At 36.0% G+C, this 24,978-nt stretch overlaps 2 protein-coding genes across 3 annotated transcripts; both read left to right on the top strand.

Moving 5' to 3' along the window:
* Positions 1–10,414: 10,414 nt before the first annotated feature.
* LOC147511911 (protein NRT1/ PTR FAMILY 1.1-like) lies at positions 10,415–13,304 on the top strand. Of its 2 annotated transcripts, XM_086603512.1 has the most exons (4): positions 10,415–10,641; positions 10,906–11,123; positions 11,580–12,133; positions 12,213–13,304. In XM_086603512.1, the coding sequence occupies exons 1-4, from the start codon at positions 10,530–10,532 to the stop codon at positions 13,129–13,131; spliced, it is 1,803 nt and encodes a 600-aa protein (XP_086459638.1). In that variant the 5' UTR covers positions 10,415–10,529; the 3' UTR covers positions 13,132–13,304. The 2 variants fall into 2 exon arrangements, with proteins under 2 accessions (XP_086459638.1, XP_086459639.1); XM_086603513.1 differs by lacking the exon at positions 10,906–11,123 and having other exon boundaries at positions 10,491–10,641.
* Positions 13,305–19,074: 5,770 nt separating this feature from the next.
* Positions 19,075–20,388, top strand: LOC147511910 (ATP synthase subunit beta, mitochondrial-like). Its single transcript, XM_086598601.1, has 4 exons — positions 19,075–19,317; positions 19,552–19,627; positions 19,840–19,928; positions 20,093–20,388. Exons 1-4 carry the CDS (start codon positions 19,075–19,077, stop codon positions 20,210–20,212), a joined length of 528 nt encoding a protein of 175 aa, XP_086454727.1. The 3' UTR covers positions 20,213–20,388.
* Positions 20,389–24,978: the final 4,590 nt, after the last annotated feature.

The following is a 24,978-nucleotide window of genomic DNA, read 5'->3' as shown; positions in this document are numbered from 1 at the left end:
TGTAGGCTTTCATTTTTTATATTTGGCTATTGAAGGTTTGTTTTGGTACATGGGTCAGTTAAAGACGCTAGGAGTCTTCAAGGATTTTTTTTTTATACTTCTGGGTTGGATGGAGATTGTCGTTTGTGTGCTCAGCTTATGGAGCTTATTTGTGTAACGGTAAATATCCGATGTTTAAGCAATTGCTATTAGTATTTAGTGAAAACACGGGCTATTCTTTCAAAATGATGCTCTCTGTCTTGATGGATTGTGAGAACACTTACGGTTGTGCCAGTAAATCGATTTTTGGGTACTTCGTTTTCCAAGTTGTATAGTAGTCCTGCCTTAATTATAATACAATTTCTTGTGAATTGATTTGGATGCTAAGCTAATTATACAATTTATCAAGTTTGAGAGCTTAAAGGATTCAAAGTAGAGTTTGATAGATTATAGAATAAAGTGAAAGGTACTCGCTCAGTATTGCGTTTTTGTTATGGTTCTGTCTTTCTTCGTTTTGACTAAATTTTATAAGGATTGGTTGCTTTCTTTCTGTTGTCTAGATATAGAACGTATTGTTGTTAATTCATCTTACCTGTTTCAACAGGGGGGCTGAGAGAGTAAGCAGCCTATCAGACAATTGTGGTATGTAGAAGTCACGTCTCTATTGAGCCGAATTACAATGGACCTACAAAATTGTTAAATGTATGTTGTGCATGAAGGTTACTTTTTCTTTTTTAGTTCTTACCATGAAACTTGATATTGAAGACATTGTTCTGATCTCATCAACTACTTCATACAAATTCCAGATCAATTTTCCCTGGTAGTTGAAAATTTTACTTTCTTGGCTTAACTTCTCATGCCCTAAATTGTGTGCACTTTCTTTCTGTGTAGTTGGTCGCTGCAAAGGCAAGAACATTTCAGGACGATCACTACCAACTATAACTGTGGAGCTCAAGGTATCATTGTAAGCAGTCTTATCCTTGATATTGATAAGTTGCAACTACTTTCTGCTTGCATTCTTACCATAGTGAATTCTCATATGCCTGTGGTGTCTTGGGTGGGTTGTCGTCTATAACCTAGCAAATGGTTAAATGAAATTGATCGCTACACAAGCGATAATGTGGACAAGTTTTAAGTTAGAAACATGCCTGACCTTACAGCAAATACAACTGTGTCATATGAAATAGCCAAGGTAAATCTCACTCCTCTGCTTTATTTTGTGGGATAAACCAGCATTGTATTATTGAAGGAGGTTGGGGAGAGGGGGAGGGGGTGCGAGCGACACTGGCCTAAATATAAACAATTTTGATTGTTTATACTTTTACCATATTATCAAGGTAAAGGCTCTATGTTTGAACAGTTTTATTCCATTTTTATTTTCTCTCATTGATTGAAATTTGGGCCTGTTTTTTGGAAATTTTATACCTAACTTCACCAACTTTCATGGAACCATTGCATTGACACTCTTTATTGGTAAAGTAGGGAGTGGATAATCTAAAAGGTGCCAAAAATGAAAATGTGATCTTTTTTAATTTTAGATGTTTCAGTTGACTTGGTTGTTGGTATCCTTTTCAAAGAAGTCGATTTGTGGATTTCATGATATTCTTTTTGAAATTAAGGATTGCTATGTACATTTAGTTTCTGAATTTGGGTTTTGGCCTTTTGGGTATTGCTTACAACATGTAGTTTTTGAACTTGGGTTTTGGGATTGAATTAAGAAGTAGGCACTTTGGTAGACTGAACGCAGCCTTTTAACTTTTGAATTATCACAACACTTGGCAGGTGAACTAGAAAATATGTACCAGCAATAAACTTACCTTATTCAAATTGTGCCTTTCGAACTTAGAGAAAACAAATTTTATCTGGACTGCTTCTACTGCAATCTGTAACAATCATACCAGTCCAGTCCAATCCAATCCAGTTGAAGGTCTCTGTGGCACAGCTGGAATCTCTTATGCATCTTTCTCCATGGAGTTAAAGTGAACTTACGTGTTCTACTCTTCATGTAATCATTGTGTTTTTGGTTTAGCTGCTAGAGCTATGTGATTAAATGTAGTTGCTACTTTTACTGCTAATACACCAATTTTTCTTTTGCTCCACAGCTACCATGTAGGCACGAGATCATTCTTGTCGGTGGCGGCGTCACGTAACTTCGGTTTCAAAATTGCTTTGGCACCATCTAGATGACATTCTGCTATTCCTTGAAGGTACCACCACTCCTCAAGCAACAACTAACTTCATTCTTGGTTTCCTGCATATCCATTTTGCTTGCGATGACAATAGCTTTCGAACGTTGCCACCAAAGTATAAAAACAATTACCATTCATTGTTCATATTTTCTACTTAATATAAACTTAACCATCTACAAAAAAAAAAACATCTAGTTCTAGCGAAGGGCATAAGTGGACTACTTACCTGAGTGCACAATGGTGTTATTTTTTCCCCCAACATACAAACCTCATGGAGTGAAAACGATTTACAATGGAGAACCTTTTGATTTGAATCCTGAACAGGAGGAAGTGAGGGAAAGTATAATATATGATGTCTATTAATTGAGAAAAATAATTTTTCTATTTACTCCATTGCTCACTACACGGTCTTTATCCAGCCTAAATTGCTGTCTTAATACATTCAAAATTTTGACCTCTCAATTTCTGGTCACTATGTTGTTAAGCTTTGTTAAGTGCAGCTTGTAAAAATGTTTGCAGTGATCAAAGATACTGATTATGCTATGAAACCAAAGTTTTTAGCGAATTTCATGGATGATTAGAGAACATTACTAATGCATACTACTATTATAAAGAAATTTGAACTTTGTGGTTTCACCCCACTCTATGAATGGCACCAAAACGAAATAGGAGGAGAAGAGAAACATATGGTACGGAAATAACTTAGTGTGATTACTGAGTAGAAAGGATGTAATAAGAAGCTTAAAGTCACAATATGTAGCTAAACTTAACCTGAGAAGCCTAAAAAAAAATTGGATAAAAAGAGAATTTTTTTTGGAGGAGCTATTGCAAGCATCCTGTTGGATTGAAAGCTTTCAAGGTTTTGATTTCTTTTTCATTTTTCAATTGATGTATACTTTAAAACTGTGAAAAATCAAAATGAATGTAGTGCAATCCATCATAAATTTTTGGAATTACATTTTTTAAGGTTGCGATTATTTGAAGCAGTTAGTACATCCATCCATCTCTGTTTTTCTTATATGGAGTAGAAATTCAATTTCAGTTAGGCATTTTAGAATTGCTAAGGTCGAGCTTTTAACATAATTTGAATGTTAGACTAGCAACATATGCTTAAATGAAAACAAACATGGATTGATGGATTATACATTTACGCAAGCATGTTTCTTTAAGGCACGTTAGAAAAGTTTTATTGTATCATCAAAAGACAATGTTATGAAAGAGTTTTTTACTGTTATTTAGGGGACAATGATATATTCATATTCGGTTCATCTGTATGGATTGTGTAGGGTAATAGTTGTTGTTCTGGATTGTTTTGATAACGAACTGAAGCGGAGATTGTAGTTATTCTTCTCTAGCTAGGAGGATATAAACACACGAGCAAGAATGACACTATTATATACACGCCAAATTAAGGTACTGATGATTCAGCGTTTTGATTCCATTTATTGGTTTTGCTTTAAATTAAAGAGGATTGTTATGTAGTTAGTATATATATATATATATATATATATATATATATATATATATATATATATATATATATATATATATATGTGTGTAACAATGTGTGTGTAAATGTGTGTGTGTGTATGTGTGTGTGTGTGTGTGTGTGTGTGTGTGTGTGTGTGTGTGTAGGTGGTACAAAGTTAGACTATATGAGGAATTCTTTTTACAATTACTGGACTGTCAAAAAAAAAATGATGAAGGTCGTTCTAATTCAATGTGGTGGCGGAATGTCTATTATATTTTCTGATCGACTTCGAGAGGAATATATGTTTTTTTTTATAATGGGGAAATTAACTCATATCCTATCACTGTTGTTTACAGTACATGAACTGGCCGGGAATGGTAGACTTTATGTGGAACGTTTATGTATTTATGCATTTTTTTAAACGTGCATGAAGTAAGAGCTATTACTCTGACTTATTTGACATGACTGGAAACCCTTCCATACCCTGTCAACCTACTCATTCAAGAATTGCGTTATATTTCGATGTAAATAATGGATTTTGGTGTATTGTATGCTTATACAAGGCATAGATATGATTGTTTTAATGCAGAGTTACACATTTTTTATATTATGTAAGGATTCTATGGTGTATTTGTGCCTATCATTTATCTTCGTAGTATTCATGTCTTACTATTAAAATGTTTCTGAACATATTCTTTCCAAATTATAAATTCACATCTTACTCTTTTTCGTCTTCTTGATTAATTATGCATTACATTACATGGTCTACTCAATACCTAACATTGGTCTTTCTACTTTTTTTCCCTTTTTTACAGACAAGTGTGAAACATGATTAATCGTTGCCCTAATCAGAACATGTACAAAGAATTGCATTGTGTTTCCCCACTTCAGCCATGCCACAAGCTTATATGTGGTGAGTCACAACCAATCCGGATTCCATATCTACGATATACTAATACCCGACAACTTGGATTTTGCATACACATGCAAGAAGAATAAACCACGTCCAAGTTCAATTTGTGCTGGATTATGAATAGTATTTGGATGTTTGACATGTTTTGTAGCAGTTAAGATACCATTTATATAAATGTCTTGGCAGCTATAATTGGTTTGATAACATTACCTGTCATATTTGCTTATCCACGTTTCATATGAACTGCTATTAGGAAACCAGAAAGATTTAGTTCATTGGACTACATTAATTTGATACTTGTGAGTTGAGGGAGTGACTCTCAAGGATAAAAATGCCGAAAAAGTAACTCTCAAGGACACCTTTTTATTTTTGTAACTCTCAAAGACCGGGTAGATGAAAGTTCAAGTATACCCTTGACGCGAAATAAAAAACGGATCGAGTAGATGAAATGTCAAGTATACCCTGACGCGAAATAATTAACGGCCCGGCCCAGACGAAACGACCTGGTGTATTTAGTATGAACATTGAATGTTCATAGTCTTTGGGTATGAACATTGATTGGGTATGAACATTCAATGTTCATAGTCCTTTGGGTATGAACATTCGATGTTCATAGTGAACATTCAATGTTCATAGTTCTTTGGGTATGAACATTCAATGTGCACAGTCCTTGGGTATGAATATTGATTGGGTATGAACATTCAATGTTCATAGTCCTTTGGGTATGAACATTCGATGTTCATAGTCCTTTGAGTATGAACTTTCAATGTTCACAGTCCTTGGGTATGAATATTGATTGGGTATGAACATTCAATGTTCATAGTCTTTTAGGTATGAACATTCGATGTTCATAGTCCTTGGTCCTTTGGGTATGAACATTCAATGTTCATAGTCTTTGGGTACGAACATTGATTGGGTATGAACATTGATTGTTCACTATGAACATTCAATGTTCATACATCAATATATTGTATAAGGTACATTCACCTATTTGGATATGAACAATCATTGTTCATACACTAGCAGAAGGTATGAACGCTCATTGTTCATAGTAAAATGACAGAAAGGGTAAAATTGGAAAATATTTATTTTAAATCCGGGCCATTTGTCCTTGAGGGTTATTTTCACGAAAGGGTATAACTGACATTTAAAAAAAGTAAAATGGCCGGGCCAGCTTATTTTGTCCTTGAGGGTTACAAAATTTGAAACCGTGGGTTCATGAGTTATTAATTGCTAGAATTTGTCCTTGTGAGTTACTCAACAAAAACCGTGTCCTCTAGACTTCATTTTCTCCAAAATTGGGTGTTAGACCCAATTTCTTGTGTGAGTTTAGGGGTGGTTATTGGTATTTTTGTTTTTGTTGGACGCATTAAGAGTGAAATACACACTGTGACACACGCTTCTTGAAGCCTTAGTAAGGTTCAAGCATAGTGTAGAAAGGAGATAGAGTATAAATTATGTGAACTTTTGTATTAAAAATTTACATTGCTTTATTGTATTCTTGTGAAATTCACTTTGACATTTGTATTGTGTGCTCTTTTATTCACCCCTTCCCACCCAGCCACCAAATTCAAAGGGTAAATGACCGTATCATATAAATTATTTTTACCAAATTTATTCATCAAGTGTATATTTTCAAAAATATAAAAGAAAATAGATAGGGAATTAGAATACAGACATGACATCTGAGCACTATGAACAAATTTTAAATACCATAGGCAAATGAGTTTTAGCAAAGTGGCTAATGAGAACCCCTTTAGTTTGCAGGTGAGGGTGATGTCCGAGTTGGTACTTTCTCAAACACTAATGCACAAAGGTTTAGCTTCTTCCTGAATTGTGAGTGCTTCTGAATTAGTATTTTTTTAAAAGTTTGGTTAATGAGGTTTTCTTTTATTTGATACCACCTATTGTTGTGTTAGCATTAACCTTTATATATGGTACGGTAATGCAATAGCCCCAAAGACTTCTGCCATCCTTATGTATAAGATATGCATTATAGGATCTGTTGAGTAGGATAGGAATGTGATTTATAACTAGGTTTCAAGGGGTATTGTCTCCAATGATGTCCCATTGGCATGGAATTCTCTTCCCCTTCTCTAAATTAGCCATTTAATTGGAATGTGAAATAATTTGTTACAAACTCTACATCTTGATAAACAAAATAACTCTAAGACATTCATGAGGTCGGGGAGCTAGAATGCCTTGAATATGATATTTAATTATTTTTAAAATAGGATTTTGGTTTTTGCCAGTATAGTCCTGTTTTACTGTAATTAACTTTGTTGAGGATATAAATCTTTTGTCTATTCAAAAAATTAGTTTGCAGAAGAGATGGTGGTCTTCCTTGCTACTTAAAAACAAATCTTAAGGTCTTGGTTCTCTGTTATGACTTCAACTAATAGATTTGTGGAAACTCATTCTCAGGTGTTATTATTAGTTAATATTAGACTGGATTTGAGTGCATTGCATGCTCTTTAAGTCGACTGCACTAAACTTGGAGGGTTTACTCTTAATGAATTCTCTAAAGATCCCATTGTTGTATTCGAGACTGCCGCTAAAGAAAGAAGTTAAGGTTGGTATTTTGTTGTCGCACATAGCCTAATTCAATTTGCATAAGCCAGCTTAACATCCCCTTTCATTTTCCTCTAACTACCAGTATGGCGTTTCAGTATGCTGTCGGGAAATTTAAAAAATTCTCTTTCGCCTGCAGAAACATTTTACAAGGTGGTATAATACACAAACTTGGACCTAGAATGTGGGCTACAGTTGGTTTCCCATAGGGTGCTTGCCATAGAGAATGGGAGTTGACTTTATGTAAGCTATTATAATGAAGAGTTCATTAAGGTGTCTAGCGATTTATATGGAAGCTATGGTGGTACACTCGAACAAAGATCTTCTTAGGATGCATGTTGTCTTAGAAAACTTACATTGGTATCCTACTTGATAAAGGGACAAGGTAAGTACTGCTTATATAGAGTTTCTTATTAGGTGTGATACCATATATATCATAATTCGTTAGCTTCTACATGTTATGAACCTTTTCAAGTAATGATGCACTTAATGTATTTGTCACCATTTTCCATATCCATTCCCCCAAAATTAGTCTCACGGGGACTTTCTTCTTATTGAAGGTTTGTCCTAATTAGCTTTGAAGCTAAATTGTGTAGTTAAATGTTTATGAAATCTCTTTTATAATTTTTGAATGTCGAGCATTGCAGGGTGGTACCAATAGGGCATGAAATTCAAGTAGATATTGATTGGACTGGTGATACCGTTTTGCACTTCCAGTGACTGCAAAGGATGCAAGTCCAAATTCAGAGGTCATTTTCTATACAAGTATACACTGCATTGGAATTTGTGCGAGTACAAGCTGTATTGTCCAAATTCAGAGGCCATTTTCTATACAAGTATACACTATACTGCATTGGAATTTGTGCGAGTACAAGCTGTATTATATTTTTCTGGGAGAAAGTGGCGCGCCCTGAGCAAATGCTTAGGCATATGCCTCTTTCCTTTTAATCGATGGTTTAGAAACATTTTAGTTCGATATGTGATCTATTTATAAGGTTTTTCTTTGCAAGCTAAAGAGTTAATTAATACTCAATGCTAGGTTATCACAGGCGTTATTCATTGATTGATATAGTTGTGTTTACTTGACTATCCATATATAGGTATAAATTTTCAAGGTCATTTTTTCTTTGGATTTTTTTTGCTTTTGGTATAATATATCATAGGCATGAACACAAAGCCTATGAGATTCATGTACATGATTATATGTTAATTATATAGGCTTTTTTCATCCATTTTGAAATAGCGAATTCTCAATACACACGGCAACAAATTGGTAGTGTAAACAATTTTGGACTGAGTTTTACTTATGGTGTATATAGGCATCAAAGCCGCCTATTATCTGTAATATATTGTTGATTTTGCTTTAATATTATTGTGATTTTGTGCTCATATCTATAAGCCACAATTTGCGTTTTAAGTCTGTTAATTAATACTCTTGCCTTATACTTTTGTTTAGATATATGCCATAGCCCCTATGCCAATTTCAAAATGCTAATGTGAGTTATAACCTATAGGTATATACTTGCATAATTTCACAAAAATTAATAATTGAAAACTAAACTATGATGGCATTCTCATCAATAAGTTTTGTTTTTCATTCAAGTGCAGAGCACGTGCATATTTGCTAGTAGGGTTAACTAGTATAACCCCCACTACACGGAGTAATACTATACACTGACACAGGAAAAATGACACAGTCATGACACCATAGTGACGTAACATGTTGCAACATCAATGTTGCAGTGGTGAAAATAAGAGTAAAAAATCTCTTCTCTCACTCAAAACACTTTTTCTCTTTCCATTATCATCTTTTTATTTTTATTTTGCCATTCTCATTTTTTCTTCATACCAAACCATCCATTTTATTGATTTTTCATAGAGCAACATTGATGTTGTAGTGGTTTTCATGGTGCAACATTGATATTGAAATGATATTTCTATTAACATTGAAGTGATATTTCTCGGTGCAACATTGATGTTGCAATGATATTTCTCTATGCAACATTGACGTTGTAGTGAATAGTACAACATCGATGTTGCAGTGATACTTTTCGATGCAACATTGATGTTGCAATGGTAGTTTTTCATATTGCAACATTGATGTTGCAGTGCCACGTCACTGTGTCGATCAACTGTGCCAAATTCTCAGTGTTAGTGTAGAATTATTGCACTACATGAGCCAATTAGGATTTCCCCACTAGACGAGGAAATTAGGGTCTCCCGGGTTGACCTTATTTTTTTGTGTGTATTTGAGAGGGAAACCTAATTTCCTATCTAGTGGAAGGAAATCCTAACTGGCTCATCTAATGGGGGTAATACTCGTTAACCCTTTAATATATGACATAAAGATGCGTGCTACCCATTAGATAAGCGAATTCTGTACAAATTGCGATGGAACTACAGAGAAGCTAATTTTGTAGTTGATGGCTTCGCAAATTATGCTTCTCATCAAGCTAGCAACCAGCCATGGATTGTAAACACCCTGAACTACCTGATCAGCTCACTTCTTTACTTGCTCTGTGTTCTTTTTGGTGGATCAAGTCACCATCCTTTACTGTAAATAATCTATCTTATGACTTGCAAGGTATATTACTGAGAGAGTGACGAACTATTAATAATAAAATGTTATCTTTAGAAAGAAAGAAAAAAAAAAAAAAAAACGCATGCTACCTAATGGTCTCAAAAAGATATATGTTCACATCAAAAGTTACGCACTATAAAAGAGGCGAAGACATCATGGTTTGAAATATCTAAAGTTACGCACTATATACAGTAATTGTACACATCAAAATTCGATTCAACAACGAATATTTACAGATATAAATCAGATTTGGAAGCAACTTAACCATCAAAAATATCAAAAGCTTGCACACTACAATGCTAGTATATATTCGTTATTATTGAACTTGAACCTGAAAGATACGATTGTATTCTATTTTATTTCCTTCATCCACTGATACTAAGAGACAAAAGTTAGCAATATGGCAAGATGAGTGAAGCCATATTTCGAATTGCGTGAAGCGCACTTGGCTCATTTATACAATTTTTTGTTTTTTTTTTTGTGAGCAATTCAGCAGCCCATCAGATCCCTTAAAACTGAATTGAATTCAAATATTCTCCTATATGTATTCTCCTCTATGTACCACAGCACGCAAGCGCTGAAGCACTAGATGATGATATCAAAGTCCATCCAGTTAAAAAAGACAAAACATGACATTAGTGTTAAGTAAAGACAAACTATTAAAGCACATAGTTAATATCTAAGTGAGGTTTGCATATTAAAATACTACTTTCACGACTCTCAGTTTCTACCAATATGTGCACCTTATTCTGTTCCTTTTCTTCTAATTGTTATCAGGTCTGAAACAACAGAAGCAGAGAAGAGGGGCTGAAACACAAGGAAGACATGAACTACACTGCTACGGAGGAAAACATGGAGCACTGTTGCAACCAAAAATTTATCAAACAGGAGGATTCAATCCGGAAGGGTGGTCTTAGAACCATGCCCTTCATAATAGGTATACTTTCCCTACACATACAAACCACGATACACATGCGCACACATACACATCATATCCATATGGGCATGTAAGTCAAGTAATTGAACTGGACCTGCTTTTACTACGGAGTCTTTCCTCGTGCATATATACGGTATACCCGTATACCTAGTTACCTACAACATCCACCACAATTCATGTGCACACACTTGTGTAGTCTTACAATTTTGTTTAGTATATATTCTTTTGAGCAGAAATGACAAGTGTATTGATATGATTTTTTAGTGAACGAGTCTTTTGAACAGCTCGTGAGTATTGGGATTCAACCAAATATGATCTTATACTTCACCAAAGTGTATCACATGGAAGGTGCCAAGGGCGCCAGCCTTCTGTCTCTCTGGTCTTTTTTGTCAGCCTTTCTGTCAATTCCGGGGGCCTTCATTTCAGATTCTTATTTGGGTCGATTTCGAGTAATCGCCTTGGGATCGATCATTAGTTTTGGTGTAAGTACTCAATGCATTCTTGACTAATTGTTGTCCGTAAATCTCAATATTAAATTAAATCATGAACTCATTTACTACAGTTTACACTTTACAGTATCTTATCTGTAATGTAAGTAGTACTAATCAACGTCAAGCGTTGTTAGCCCAAGTACATGCTTCTAGAAAACATCAACAAACAAGTATAATTACCCTGTCATCCATTTTAGCCCAAGCAGTATCTTATCGTGCTTAATTTTGTAAATTCAAGCTGAACGATCCACATCATTGTGTTCTCTGTTCTTAGCCGCATCTAAAGCTTTGTTTGCATATACCAAAACCCAGATGCTAATATGCTATATTCATAGATCTTACATAAAGTAAATGATTTTTCATTTTTTTGTACAACTAAAATATAACTTGTTATTAGTCTTATATCCAAATATAACAAGTAGCTTTCACCCTATTTTGTTGATACAGGGGATGACCTTGCTATGGTTAACAGCCATGATTCCACAGGCAAAGCCTGCTCCCTGCAACTTGCCTCACACCCACTGCGATAATCCAACATTTGCTCAACTAATTCTCCTAGGATCTTCTCTTGTGCTCATATCAATTGGAGCTGGTTGTATTAGACCATGTGCCGTTGCTTTTGGTGTAGATCAATTGGTTAAAACAGACAACCCTGAGAAGAATGAGAGAGTGTTACAGAAATACTTCAACTGGTACTATGCTTCCATTGGACTTTCATCTATCATTGGATTGACTCTCGTAGTGTATATTCAAGATCATTTTGGCTTGAAAATGGGTTTCGGAATTCCAGTCGTGCTCCTATTGTCATCTGCGTTCTTCTTCTTGGTGGGATGTCCTCTATATGTCAAAGTAAAGATCCATAAAAGCTTATTTACGGAACTTACTCAAGTCATTGTGGCAGCTTTTAGAAATAGAAATCTGGCATTCCCAGCGGACAAGTTAAACAGAGTTTACTATCACATAGACGACTCAAATTTCGTCAAACCTTCAGACAAACTAAGGTATCACCTTCAGCTTGTCACCAATATCATTACCATTGCTGTCTATATGAATTTGATCGATATTCATAGTGCTATGTAGGTTCCTAAACAAAGCATGCATCATAAGAAATCCGGAAGAAGATTTCGACTCTGATGGTTCAGCTGTTAAACCATGGGAGCTATGCAGTGTTGATCAAGTGGAAGGGCTAAAAGCACTCATCAGAGTCATTCCCATTTGGTCAACCGGTATCATGATCTTCACGACCCTCTGCCAATCTTCTATCACAGTCCTCCAGGCAAACAGCATGGATAGATATATTACATCTAACTTCCAGATTCCAGCAGGCTCCTTTGGTTTGTTTACTGCTATCGCTGCAACACTTGGGACTGCCTTCTATGGCCAAGTAGTTATTCCCTTAGTGGCAAAGTACAGCCAACAACCGCATGGAGCTAGGCCTACACTACGTATGGGGATTGGTTTACTTATCTCATGCTTAGCCATGGCATTGGGAGCGATTGTGGAAAGTATTCGACGAAAAAGTGCATTTGAAGAGGTATTACGGGATGAGCCCAAAAGTGTTGGCAACATGTCTGCTATGTGGTTAATACCACAATTCAGCCTGACTGGCTTAGCTGAGGGTATTCATTCTGTGGCGCAACTAGAATTCTATTTCTCTCAACTTCCAAAGACCATGTCTACCTTAGGAATGGCTCTTTTTACACTAGGGACTGCTTTTGCAGGCTTGCTAGGGAGTCTGATTTTCACTATTGTGAATAATGTTACAAAGAGCGGGGGCATAAGCTGGTTATCAACCGATTTGAACAAGGGTCAGTATGACTACTATTACGGTCTGCTTACATTCTTGAGTCTACTCAACTTTGTTTATTTTCTTGTTTGTTGTCGTGCTTATGGACCTTGCGAAGAGACGAGAGCTAGGGTTCCCAACGAAAGGGAGGACTTGAAAGAGGGACTGTTGTCCAAAACTAATGATCAGTTTCCCAGCAGCTCATTAACCTAGCTTAATAGTCCCCCCCCATATAAACTTAATTTGTCAGAATGTCTGATGGCTTTCCCAAGAACAATTAGTAGAAAATTAGTGCATATATATCTCGCAGGCTTTTGTTTTATATCTAGTTTGCCATTAATGAGAATGATCTGAAAACTGAAATGTTGAAAATCTTTGAGATCCAATTTCCTATATTTTGGTAGTTTACTTGTTGAGATAAAGTAGTGCGTACTTGCCATATACTAGTATACTGGCCAAGGGACACGACAGTGTGAACTGTGAACGAAGTTTGCTGGAGTGCGATGTAAGAAAATAAACGGAGAAGAGAAGATGAAGAAGGAATGGGAAGAGAACAGGAGGACTGGAGAAGCGTACGTGGTTTATAAGTCTGGCAGAGGAACGGAGATGGTTTTTAGCCCCCTTGAGCCAAGACCCACTTCATTCGGATTTATAAACTAGAACGTAGATAGCAGGTAAATTGGCCTTCTGCTCTGGTAGGGCTAGGATGAATCAAGTGTTACATTTGGAGCAGCAGTTCGCGTCGGCCTGAACCACTATTGAGTGTCCTACACTCCTACTTCCATTTGGTATTGCTTAAAAAACAGCTTCTTGATGGTTTAATACTTTAAATGTGCACTCTCACTTTTGTGCGTGCGTGTCTAAGAGGGTACCCTCAATGAATCAGTAAATCCTAACTCAGGGAAATGTAGGTGAACTAACTAATAATTACCTCGACAGTCGATACAAGCCTAATTGAGTGGTCCTTTTGCAAAATCTGCGTGCAAGATAGTTGAGAACTTCCAGACTTAGGCCGGCAGAGTAGATTAGCCTTAGGCCCTCCAACCTCTCCCCAATTCTAGTTCAACCATGAATAGGCCAACCTAAACCCAGTCATTACTTGGATTAAACTCGATGAGAATGGCATCACTTATTTGTTGCTCTTAAAACACCAGGCCGTCAAAGCAAAGCCAACCAACCGCAAATTGCAGGGCAGATTAAAAATCACCATTGGAAAATCACGCACTAATAATGAAATGAAAAATGGACCTCACGTCCTCACCCTTGTTCTGGCATTTAAATCAATTAAGGAAAGAAAAAGAAGAACATTGCGTTGATAACCTAACAAAACTTGTATAAAATTGAATGAGAAAATTTGAGAATTTCACCTCGAATGGGATGGAAAACATGATAACCAACATTTCTTAACACTTTGAGTTTAAACTTGGTTATCCCGGGCCGAAGTCACTCCTAAGTCCCTAAGAGCATTCCCAATATGCAAGCAACTTTTTTTCATTTCTTGGCTACTTTTATGGTGAAAAACAAAAAAAGGTTGTCCAATGCATAGATGACTTTAAACTTCGGACGGAATGTTTGATTCCGTCTAAATGTAAAAATTGAAAAAAACGCGCCGGACGGAATGAAACATTCTGTCCGAAAAAAAAACCAAAAACATTTTTTTTAAAAACACACAAGATGGAATAAAACATTCCGTCCGAAGCTCACAACTCAGTAAAAATCTCAGTAACAAGTGCTACCCTCATTGTGACTTAGTTACAAATCACCTACTTTGTCACTCTTGCATTAGGCAAAGGTTTTTTGGTATTCAAAGATGAAAACTCTCAATTTTCTTTCATAGTGACCTGCATTGGGAATGCTCTAAACCCAAAACTGTGTTAAAGCCTTACCCAACTTCAACTACAAGCCCATTGTACTGACCATTGGCAATTTGGCACTTTAGCAGTAGGAGTCGACTTCTACTAGAAGAATCTGAAAATTGCTGACATAAAACACAAAATATGACAATTTAGTGAGTTTAAGCAGATTATAGTTGTGTGTCAAGAACTGTTGTTTAGCAGTTTCTCCTATTATTTGTGTTAATATTATGTAAACATACAACGGAAGTTGATAACAACTATTTTTGAATCTTATCGACAAAAAAACAAACCATTATTTTTGAAGATGATTAAAAAACAGTATCAATATTTTAAGATTTGGTATCAATGGTTACAATTAAAGTTATTCTCTTCTCCTTTGCACAAATAACATGACTCAAGATCAACACAAACAAAACTACTCTCCTCACTGGAGGGTTGAGCAATAAAGAGAGTCTTTTCTTAGCAAGCATTATGGGAGTACATTTGGTTACACCACTTGTGTTGTATCTGGGACTCCCCCTAGTCTCATCAAGATTTAGTATAAGGGAATGTCAACTCCTTATTGAGAAAATAACAAAGAGAGTTCGAAACTGGAAGTCTAGATGTTTGTCTCATGTAGGAAGACTTGAGTTAGTTTCTTCTGTACTCTCCTCTTTTCATGTGTACTGGGCAAAAACATTTGTTCTTCCTATGACAATGCTTGATGAAGTCACTAGAATCTGCAACAAATTTCTGTGGAGTGGCCCAGATATGGAGAAGCGAATGCATCATGCAAGTAAAGGAAGAATAGCTCTGAGAAAGACTGAAGGAGGTATGGGCTTAATAGACCTTAGACTGTGGAACAAAGCATCTTACTATAGCTTAGTTTTCAAGTTAGTATCTAAAGAAGATTCTTTATGGAGCAGTTGGATTTGAAAGAATAATATCAAAGATCAGTACTTCTGGAAGATAAAGACACCTCAAGATTGCTCTTGGTCCTGCCGCAACATCTTAAAAACAAGAGAAACAACAAAGTCTCTTATAAAGTATAACATTGCCAATGGAGAAGGAACTTGGATATGGTATGACCCATGGTGTACATAATCTACCATGCTCATTGATATGTCAGGAGCAACTAATCTTCTATTGGTCCCTCTCAATGCAAAAGTGAGCACTCTTATCACTAATGAATCTTAGAATGATATTGTTCATAGTTTACCTGAAGGGGCTCTCAAAAAGAATATCTTAGAAATTGAGATTGACAATTACCTAGAGCATGATAAGATAATCTGGACTCCCTAAGTTAATGACATTTTTTCTTCAAAAAATGCATATGATGCTTTGAGAGTCCCAAGAGAAAAAGTTGTATGGTATAACATGGTTTGGGGAAAGTTTGTTATGCCAAAACATTCTTTCACAACTTGGCAACTCTTTGCCAATAGTCTGCCTACACAAGACAGACTGATCAAGAAAAAAGTACTCACCCACTCATCATGTTGTCTCTGTAACAACTCAAGAGAAAACTCAAACCATCTTTTCTTCGATTGCCCATACTCGAATGGCATCTGGAGCAGTATCAAATCTTTTGTGGGGTTACATGCCGCTACCCTCACTTCCAATAGGGAATGGCACAACATTTTGAAATCATGTTCATCTAACTCTATAGTTGCCGAGATATACAAAATGTTTGTATGCGTTGCAGTCTACTCCATATGGTCTGAAAGAAACTCGAGGAGATTTTAGAACACAACACAATCTTGCCAAGTAGTTTATACTCGACTTATAAGTGAAATGAATACATACTTGTAAGGTTATTTGGCTGCCACGAAAGTTCACCTTGATGCCATAAGCCTCATCAACAGAATAGGCATCACTGCTGTATTCAAGGAACATGTTCATATACAATGTTCATGGACTAAACCAGTTGACACAAACACTATCAAACTCAATGTTGATGGGTCTTTAACTGACAGTAGTGTTGGCTCGGGAGGGACTATTAGAGATAGAAATGGTGATGTTCTGTTAGCATATACTGGAAGTGGAGGTCAAAGCTCTGTTCTCTATCAAGAGATGAAAGCTATACTGGAAGGACTAATTGGTTGTGAACTGCTACACAAGAGAAGCATTGAAGTAGCCTCTGACTCCAAAAGGGCAATTCAGATTCTAAGAAAAGAAGATGTGCCATGGATGTGCTGGAACCTTAGAGCAGCTATATGGGATATTGCATCTAGGATGAGTAAAATAGACTATGTACATGTCTATAGGGAGACTAATAGAGTTGTTGATTACCTCGCAGCTCTAGAATCTATTGATGGATATAACTACTTTGTGCCTCCCCTTGATGCTCAGTTGCTCAAGATTGTGGAGGAAGACAAAGAAGGAACTATATATATATATATATATCATATCTTAATAAAACAGGGGGGGACTGTAACCTCAAGCTTCTTCAAAAAAAAAAGTATCAATATTTTGAACATGGTAATTAGCCTTTTGAGTAAATTATCACTTGGGCTCAACCAACTTTAAATTTTACTATATTACTCTGGATCTGGGCCTGGTCAGTGGATCTCAACAATTTCAAAGACTCAAACTGCAATAGAGCCACTATAAAGGGTAGATTAAAAGTCTTAGCTCAATTGGATTATTGAAGAACACCGGCCTCTAGCAATGAACAACTTTGCTAGTTGTAAGTTGTGACCCAAACTTAGTACGGTTGTTTGGTGCATGTCAAGCAAGAACATTCAGTTACTCGATCAGTCTTTTTCAAATGCCCTTGTATAGACTCAGTTGTATATGTAATATGAAAGACACTGTTCTAAAAATCGGTCTAGGCTGCCGTCTAGGCGGTCTCTAGGTGCTAGGCGGTGCCCAACCGACTCGCCTAGGCCTAAGTCGTTTAAAAAATTGGTGGACCGACTAGGCGGATCTAGGCGACCACTACACCAGAAATGGCCGAAAACGACGGTTAAATTATCCGTCCTAAATCGAGATTTGCGACGGGATATGGTGTCCCTGACTCTGTCGAAATAGTGCTGTCGTTAATATTAACAACAGGAAAAAGCGTGGTAAGCTGAATTAGAATTGCGACAGGCTTGAGACAGTTTTTCCCTTCATTAAATATAGGACAATCATAATCGTCGTATATTTGCTTTACAATGGAACTGTGTATTTTCAAAATTGGAACTCAGCCAACCGTCGTAAATTTGTGTCCTAAGTTTAGTACATGTATTTCCGTCGTATTTCATTTTGGAAAGTCAATTAACAACAATGTTCCCCGTTGTATTAGTTTAAATTAATTTTTTTAATAATTTTGTTTTTGGTAAAATCTATTTTTCCTGACACCCCTGCTACTGATTTAAGGTTTCTCAGATTATAAAATCAATTAGTCAAGCAACATACTAAAACAACACATTTCAAAAATTGATATACATTGATAACTTCCAATTTACAATGTTTTCAAGCTTTTGATTGCCAACAACTAGGCTTTCAAGTATACAAGGAAGAATAAGAACATAAAGAAATAACAATTTAAAATTTAAAATTTCTATCTTCATCACATTTGCACATTTTGTTCTTTCATGTGAATCACATAGCCTTTCATAACGGTAAACATCCTTGGGAGTTTTCTAGAGATGGAACAATTAAGTAGCTAGCCCAAGTAGAGGCAAACAACACGGCAGAAGCATTATCAGTCCGACGCCACTCCACACAGAGAAGTGAGTTCACAAGAGTTGACTTCGGTTCGTTCGAATGAAAGTATAAGTTGTTGTACAAAACTACTTATGGCCAGATCAATAAATAATATAATACTCACGCACATAAGGAGTACGAAAATAATGGAATTAATGTGTTCTTTTCTTGAATTAATGGAAGAATGATAACTAGCTTATAATTTATTTCCTCTTGTTTTACTCAAATGACATGCAGCTTAAAGATTTAAACTCTTGAGGGTTTGAGGTTATTTTAGTGACCAGAGGCTTAGATTCAGGAAATTAGTTAATAGCATGTGTGCTTTCTTTTTTTTATTGAACTTTCTTCTATTGTGTTTATTTTCTGCATATCATTGAATATACAACATTCTGTTGTCCATATTTGGATAATTTTCACACGTTTCTAATTTTCTCAAGTCAACCAAATTTAATCGGTATGTGCATACCTTGCAATATATGTTGGATTGGTTTACCAGTTATCGTTTAAAACCGTACACGATGGTCCCCGGTCTTTTAAACCGTTACGTTGAATACTTCAGCAACAGCGGCTGTAGCCGAGCCAGTGACAATGATGAATAATAATAATAATAATAAAGGTGGGAAAATAACGGATGAGTTTACAGGTGCGGGTGCGATTAGGAGTGTGTCAAGTTATTGGTGTTGTGGTTGATGTTAGATTTAATGAAGGGTTGCCACCTATTTCGACTGCTTTAGAAGTTTTGGATAATTCGATTATGTTAGTTTTGGAAGTGGCTCAACATTTGGGGGAGAATACGGTTAGGACTATTGCTATGGATGGTACTGAAGGTCTTGTTAGAGGTCAAAGGCTTCTTAATACTGGTTCTCCCATCACTGTAAGTATGACCCATTTATTAACTTTAGTTATTTGTTGCTAATGAGAGGTAATGTAAGGAAAATGTTGTATAAATTCATTTGGGATTGTTTCAAACATTGAGATTAGTTTTCCAATGCATATCATGGTATTCGACAGTGGTTAAAATGTGGGGGATAACTTTTATCTGTTTTGGTTGTGGTATTATTGATGGTAATTACCCTTCCTTATCTGTGGGTTATTGGTGTTTCATTAGGTACCTGTAGGCAGGGCTACTCTTGGTCGTATTATTAACATCATTGGGGAACCCATTGACCACAGGGGAGATATCAGTAAGAATTTTTGAGACAGTGCTCATTTGCTCATCATAGTTTGCTCATTCATGGAGTTGTATTTAGTACCTCTAAGAAAGATGATTATCCACCGTTAGTCAGTAATGTGGGTTGGCTTGGATTACAGTGCTCATTTGCTCATCATAGTTTTGTCTTGGTACATATGTTTTGGTTTGTTCACTGTTTTGACATGTTATTTCCTTTTTCACCAGAAACCGATCATATCTTGCCCATCCATCGTGAGGCCCCAGCCTTTGTTGAGCAGGCTACCGAGCAAGAAATCCTTGTAACTGGTATTAAGGTATGAAGAGCTTCATGTGCTTATGTAAATATTGTTTATTATCAGTTGTACTGAATTTACGAATAAAAGTAGCACGCAGTGTCTGTTTCACTTAATGTTACAAGAGTTTGAGAGGAGGAAAGATTATGTCTCAACTAAATGTGTATTATTGCTGCATTGTACAGGTTGTGGACCTGCTTGCACCATACCAGAGAGGAGGAAAGATTGGGTTATTTGGTGGTGCTGGTGTCGGAAAGACTGTGCTTATTATGGAGCTGATCAAAACGATAACTCGGGTCGTTTGATCGCACTATGCGGCCAACACGCTTCTTGAATGCATCCTTCTTATCTCTCCATTCTATCTGCAAAGTATGTATATAATGATATGTCAGGAACTAACTCTGTAAAACCAAACTCATATAGTTAGCATATTCTAACAAAGCTTAGATATTTCAACAGGCACACCGTGCAGCACACATATTTAAGCCCAATTATTATAAATGGTAGTGGGGACATGCCAGTTTACCTCAAGAATAACTCTTCGAGCGTCGAGGTAGGTAGCGCCGCAGGCGTGTCGACGCCTCACAGGCCGTAGACACGGGCATACCCTAGTACACATATATAGGTGTACTCACCAAACCAGCAAGTCAAATAGCTTTAAAAGCAGTCTCTCCTTCCAGCTGCATAAGCATTAAACTAATCAACTAATGTACATCTAATATGAAACTAATTACAACAAGAAACAATAAAAACGATAGAGAAATCAAGTTTCCATACCCCCCTCCCATACAACATGTGGCGAAGGATGTACTCAGTCAAATGGGGCAAGTTCCAGTCATAACAGCCATTGCTTAGCTTCCGTCCTCGAGACTTGGAGCTACTCTTAGTTAGTGTATAGTTTTTTTTTTGCTAAAAGGGCCCATTTTCTAGATCTTGTTACCTACTTTGAAGAGAAAGTGAAAGGAATATATGTCATGTAAACCCATACCAAAAACAGGATCATTCTGCCTATACCCTCCATTAAAAATGTTGTTGCCTTGGTCATGTATGCCTTACTTCTTAATATATAGTACAAAGAATGGCTAAGGGATAAAAGTATGTTAATTATCATTAGCAATACTAAGGAGCTAATATTTCAAATACATTCTACAATTCAAGTTTCATCACATAAGTCTTTTCTCAATATTCCATATATACCCATCTTCATGTGTTCTATTGAGAGATCATATCATGAATCTTCACCTAACAATTAAAAAATAAAGTTAAGAAGCCATAAAATAGATAACAATTAAATGTGCAAGAAAACATAATTGTAAGGATACAATTGGTTTTGAAAAGAAAAGAAAGTTAGTTACTTAGTGCGCTATGTAACCAACACTAGAAAACAAAGTTAAGAAGCCATAGAATAGATAGCAATTAAATGTGCAAAAAAACAGGAACTTCAAGGAATAATTATTTTGAAAAGAAAAAAAAAAACATATCAGTATATCAGTCATTCTCTTAAAAGTAGCTACTTAAGTTAACTTTGAAATAAATACATAAGTAAAATTTCACCAACAAAATGAATTTAAACTATTTTTTTGTGGATATGATATACTCAATATTAAGATCATCTCTACAAAATTTTAGCTCATTTGGAAACCTCTAACATTGGCAAAAACTGATTACAAAAATTCAACATTTATGGACAGTTAGATTTTTTTTTTTAAAAGATGACAACCATTTTTATCTATGTTAGAGGTTTCAAAATTAACTGAAATTTTGGGAAGCTAATCATTATGGTGAGTGCTTCATAACCACAAAAAATTAGGTTTGAATTCATTTTGTAAGTAAAGTTTTATGTACGTACTTATTTTAAGTTAACTTAAGTAGCTACTTTTTAGAGAATTTACTCTGTGTGTGTGTATATATATATATATATATATATATATATATATATATATATATATATATATATATATATATACCCCCCCCCCCCAAAGGACCTTAAATAAGTACCAAATATAAAATACCCACAACTTCACCTACAAAATGATTTAAACCCTAATCTTTTGTGCATATGATTTGCTAACTATAAAGAACATCTCTACAAAAATTCAACTCGTTTGACAATTTTTAACACTGACAAAAGATGAATGCAAAAACTAGACATTTCTGGACCTTTATATATATATTCAAAAGTGGAAAAAATTTTATCTAAGTTAGAGGATATCAAACGAGCTGAATTTTTGTAGAGATGTTCTTTATGGTTAGTACATCATATGCACAAAAGATTAAGGTTTAAATCATTTTGTAGGTGAAGTTGTGGGTGTTTTAGATTTGATACTTATTTAAGATCCTTATTTAAAGTCCTTTTAGGAGTCGGGCTATATATATATGTCACAGCCCGATTTCTAAACCATTAAAAAAAATGAATATCTAAGTATAAATATCTCAAACATCACTATATTTAATTGTCTAAAACCCAAGCTATGACGGGGTGGATACAACACATGTCAAAACCTAAAACCCACATCATAAAGAATCTTAACAACAAAAATAATCTCCAAAATTCTCTTTATTACTTTATGAAAGTCTATCTTCCATCCCAAAAATCATCAATATAACATTCTAAGAATAAAAGGTCCTCAACATCGTATTCTCATGTCATATGAAAAGAAAACTACGTTATTACATCCTTCCAATAAGAATTAGACCTAAAAGAAAACTAATGGACTGCTCCAGGCAAGAATCCCAAATCAAACGCCGCGGTTCCACTGCCTTCCACCTATGTTCCCAAGAACACACCCACGTTGCCAAAACAAAGCAAACATGGGTCAAAAGAAAATGGAATTTGCTGGTATGAGTAGACTAACCACATAAAACCATTATCATACTTTAATTATCCAAACAATCACGTTATATTTTCCCATAACTTAATCATTCTCAGCTTGGAAGACAGGTAGTTCCATCATTTCAACCGGCATAGTTTCTTCCCAAGCAAAACTTATATTATCTTAACTCATTCTAATACCTCGTTTTAATCTCTAAATCATTGAATTAAAACTTACCGATATCCACTACTGTATAAGGGTAGGACCGCGTCCCTGCACAAAATATTATTAAGTCCTACCCTCCTGCAAAAGAAAGTTAGAACTTGTATATAATAACATATGTAGATATCCTATATGTATTCAAAAGTAAGCCCAAACACACTCGCATAATCAAATTAATACCACTAACCCGCAAGGCGAATACCTTAGTTCCTCTCTAGAGCAGTCCAAACAATCTGGTCATTCATGACACATTCAATGAATACCCGGGTCATTCATGGCACATTCAATGAATACCCATATATAACGCTAACGGGCCATTTATGGCACATTCAATAAATGCCCACCTAACATATGACATAATCAGTCATAAAACTCAAATCCAAAACTTGAGGCGTGGAGAGTTCTAAAAGAGTGCGGTAAATTTGTTTACGCATTATTGAACTTTATTGCATATATTATTTTAGAGAACGGAGGAGTATCTTGATTCATGTATTTTTTATTTACGCATTATTAATTTCATGGATGTATAAGTGTCATAACGTTGTGTATAAAACTGAAATATTACATAGTATTTAATATACATACCCACGTATATATAAAGGTCTTAGCCTAAAGCCAAGCATGCTAATAGCCCTAGACCTATCCTAATAGACCGAATCATAATCCGAGTTGAAAGTCAAAATAGGTCAACTGGTCAAAGTCAACTCTGGTCAACATTCAACAGTCAACTCTAGTCAAAACCCCAAAGACTAAGGCCCAAAGGGTTTAGTCTTTCACAGGTCCAATCTAACATAACTTTAGCCCAAACTGAAATGTCAAAATTCAAAACACTTAAGCCCAACCACTAAGTTCGGCCCAAGCACAAGCCCAGGCCCAAACCAAAGAAAATTAGAAACTGGCCCAACACTCTACTTAATCTGGCCCAAAACAACTTAAACTAAAAGAGCCCCAAACAAAACACCCTAATGCCCAAAGAACCAAACTAAGGTCCAAGGCCCAACAGAACAAACTTTTCGGCCCAAGGCCCAACTGACCAAACAATGTCATCTTCTTCACCCCACCAGCCACCACCGGCTTGAATTCCGACCACCACTCGTCCACCCATCAAACCGATTTTACTCCCCATAAGAAACCCAACAACATTAATGAAAACAAAAAGCCCAAATCATTCAATCTAAACATCACCAAAACTAGATCTGGAAGAAATTTCGGCCTCATTAATGGCTTCTTCAAGCTCCACTCGACAGCACACACACACACAACCAATAACTACTCATCAAACTCCCAACCCACAACCAAAATAGTTCAAACAAATGTAATAGGATTTCGTTCATGTCTGGGCGATTCTCTGGCCGCCATTAACGCACCTTTAGAGCTAGAACAGCTCCTTCACAACCGATCCTACACCCACATCATTCCCATATACCCCGACAGTTCGACCACCCATCTCTAAACTCCCGACAATCCACCAAAGCAAAACAAAAAACAAAAAAACAAAAACGAATCTTTGGGTTTTCGCCCACCATTGGCGCCTCATCGAAGCTCCCAACAGTTCTATCGGATGGATCGACACCTCCCCACCCCGGGATCACAAAATATAATCCTAAAAGTTCAAATAACAAAATCGGGCGATTTCTTTGTCATTGACTCTCGCCGCCATTGACAACTTCCGAAGTTCCAACAGGTTCCAATACCGATTTCAGAGATTCAACAGTTCAAATCAAATCTAAACATATCGACAGAACTAAAAATTATAAAAAAACTGGTCGGAACCACTCGACAGTAAAATATGTAAATATTAAACAGACGAAAATCATAGTTTTAGTAGTGGTGAGAGATAAACTCTACTCACCTGTAGCGCTCTCCGATTATCAACCATCTACCAGGAAAAACCTTCCTTTCCTTCCTTCAGTAAAACTCCCATTTTTTTTCTAAAACTCTCGCTGTGTTTTTTTCTCAAAAACTCTACGTGAGAAAACTCCCCGAAAAACAAGGACAACACTTATCCATTTACCTACGGGCTTTTATCCGTATCT

The sequence above is a fragment of the Coptis chinensis genome, chromosome 3 (assembly GCF_015680905.1).
Source record: "Coptis chinensis isolate HL-2020 chromosome 3, ASM1568090v1, whole genome shotgun sequence".
NCBI lineage: Eukaryota > Viridiplantae > Streptophyta > Magnoliopsida > Ranunculales > Ranunculaceae > Coptis > Coptis chinensis.
This window is presented reverse-complemented; position numbering and strand designations above follow the sequence as displayed.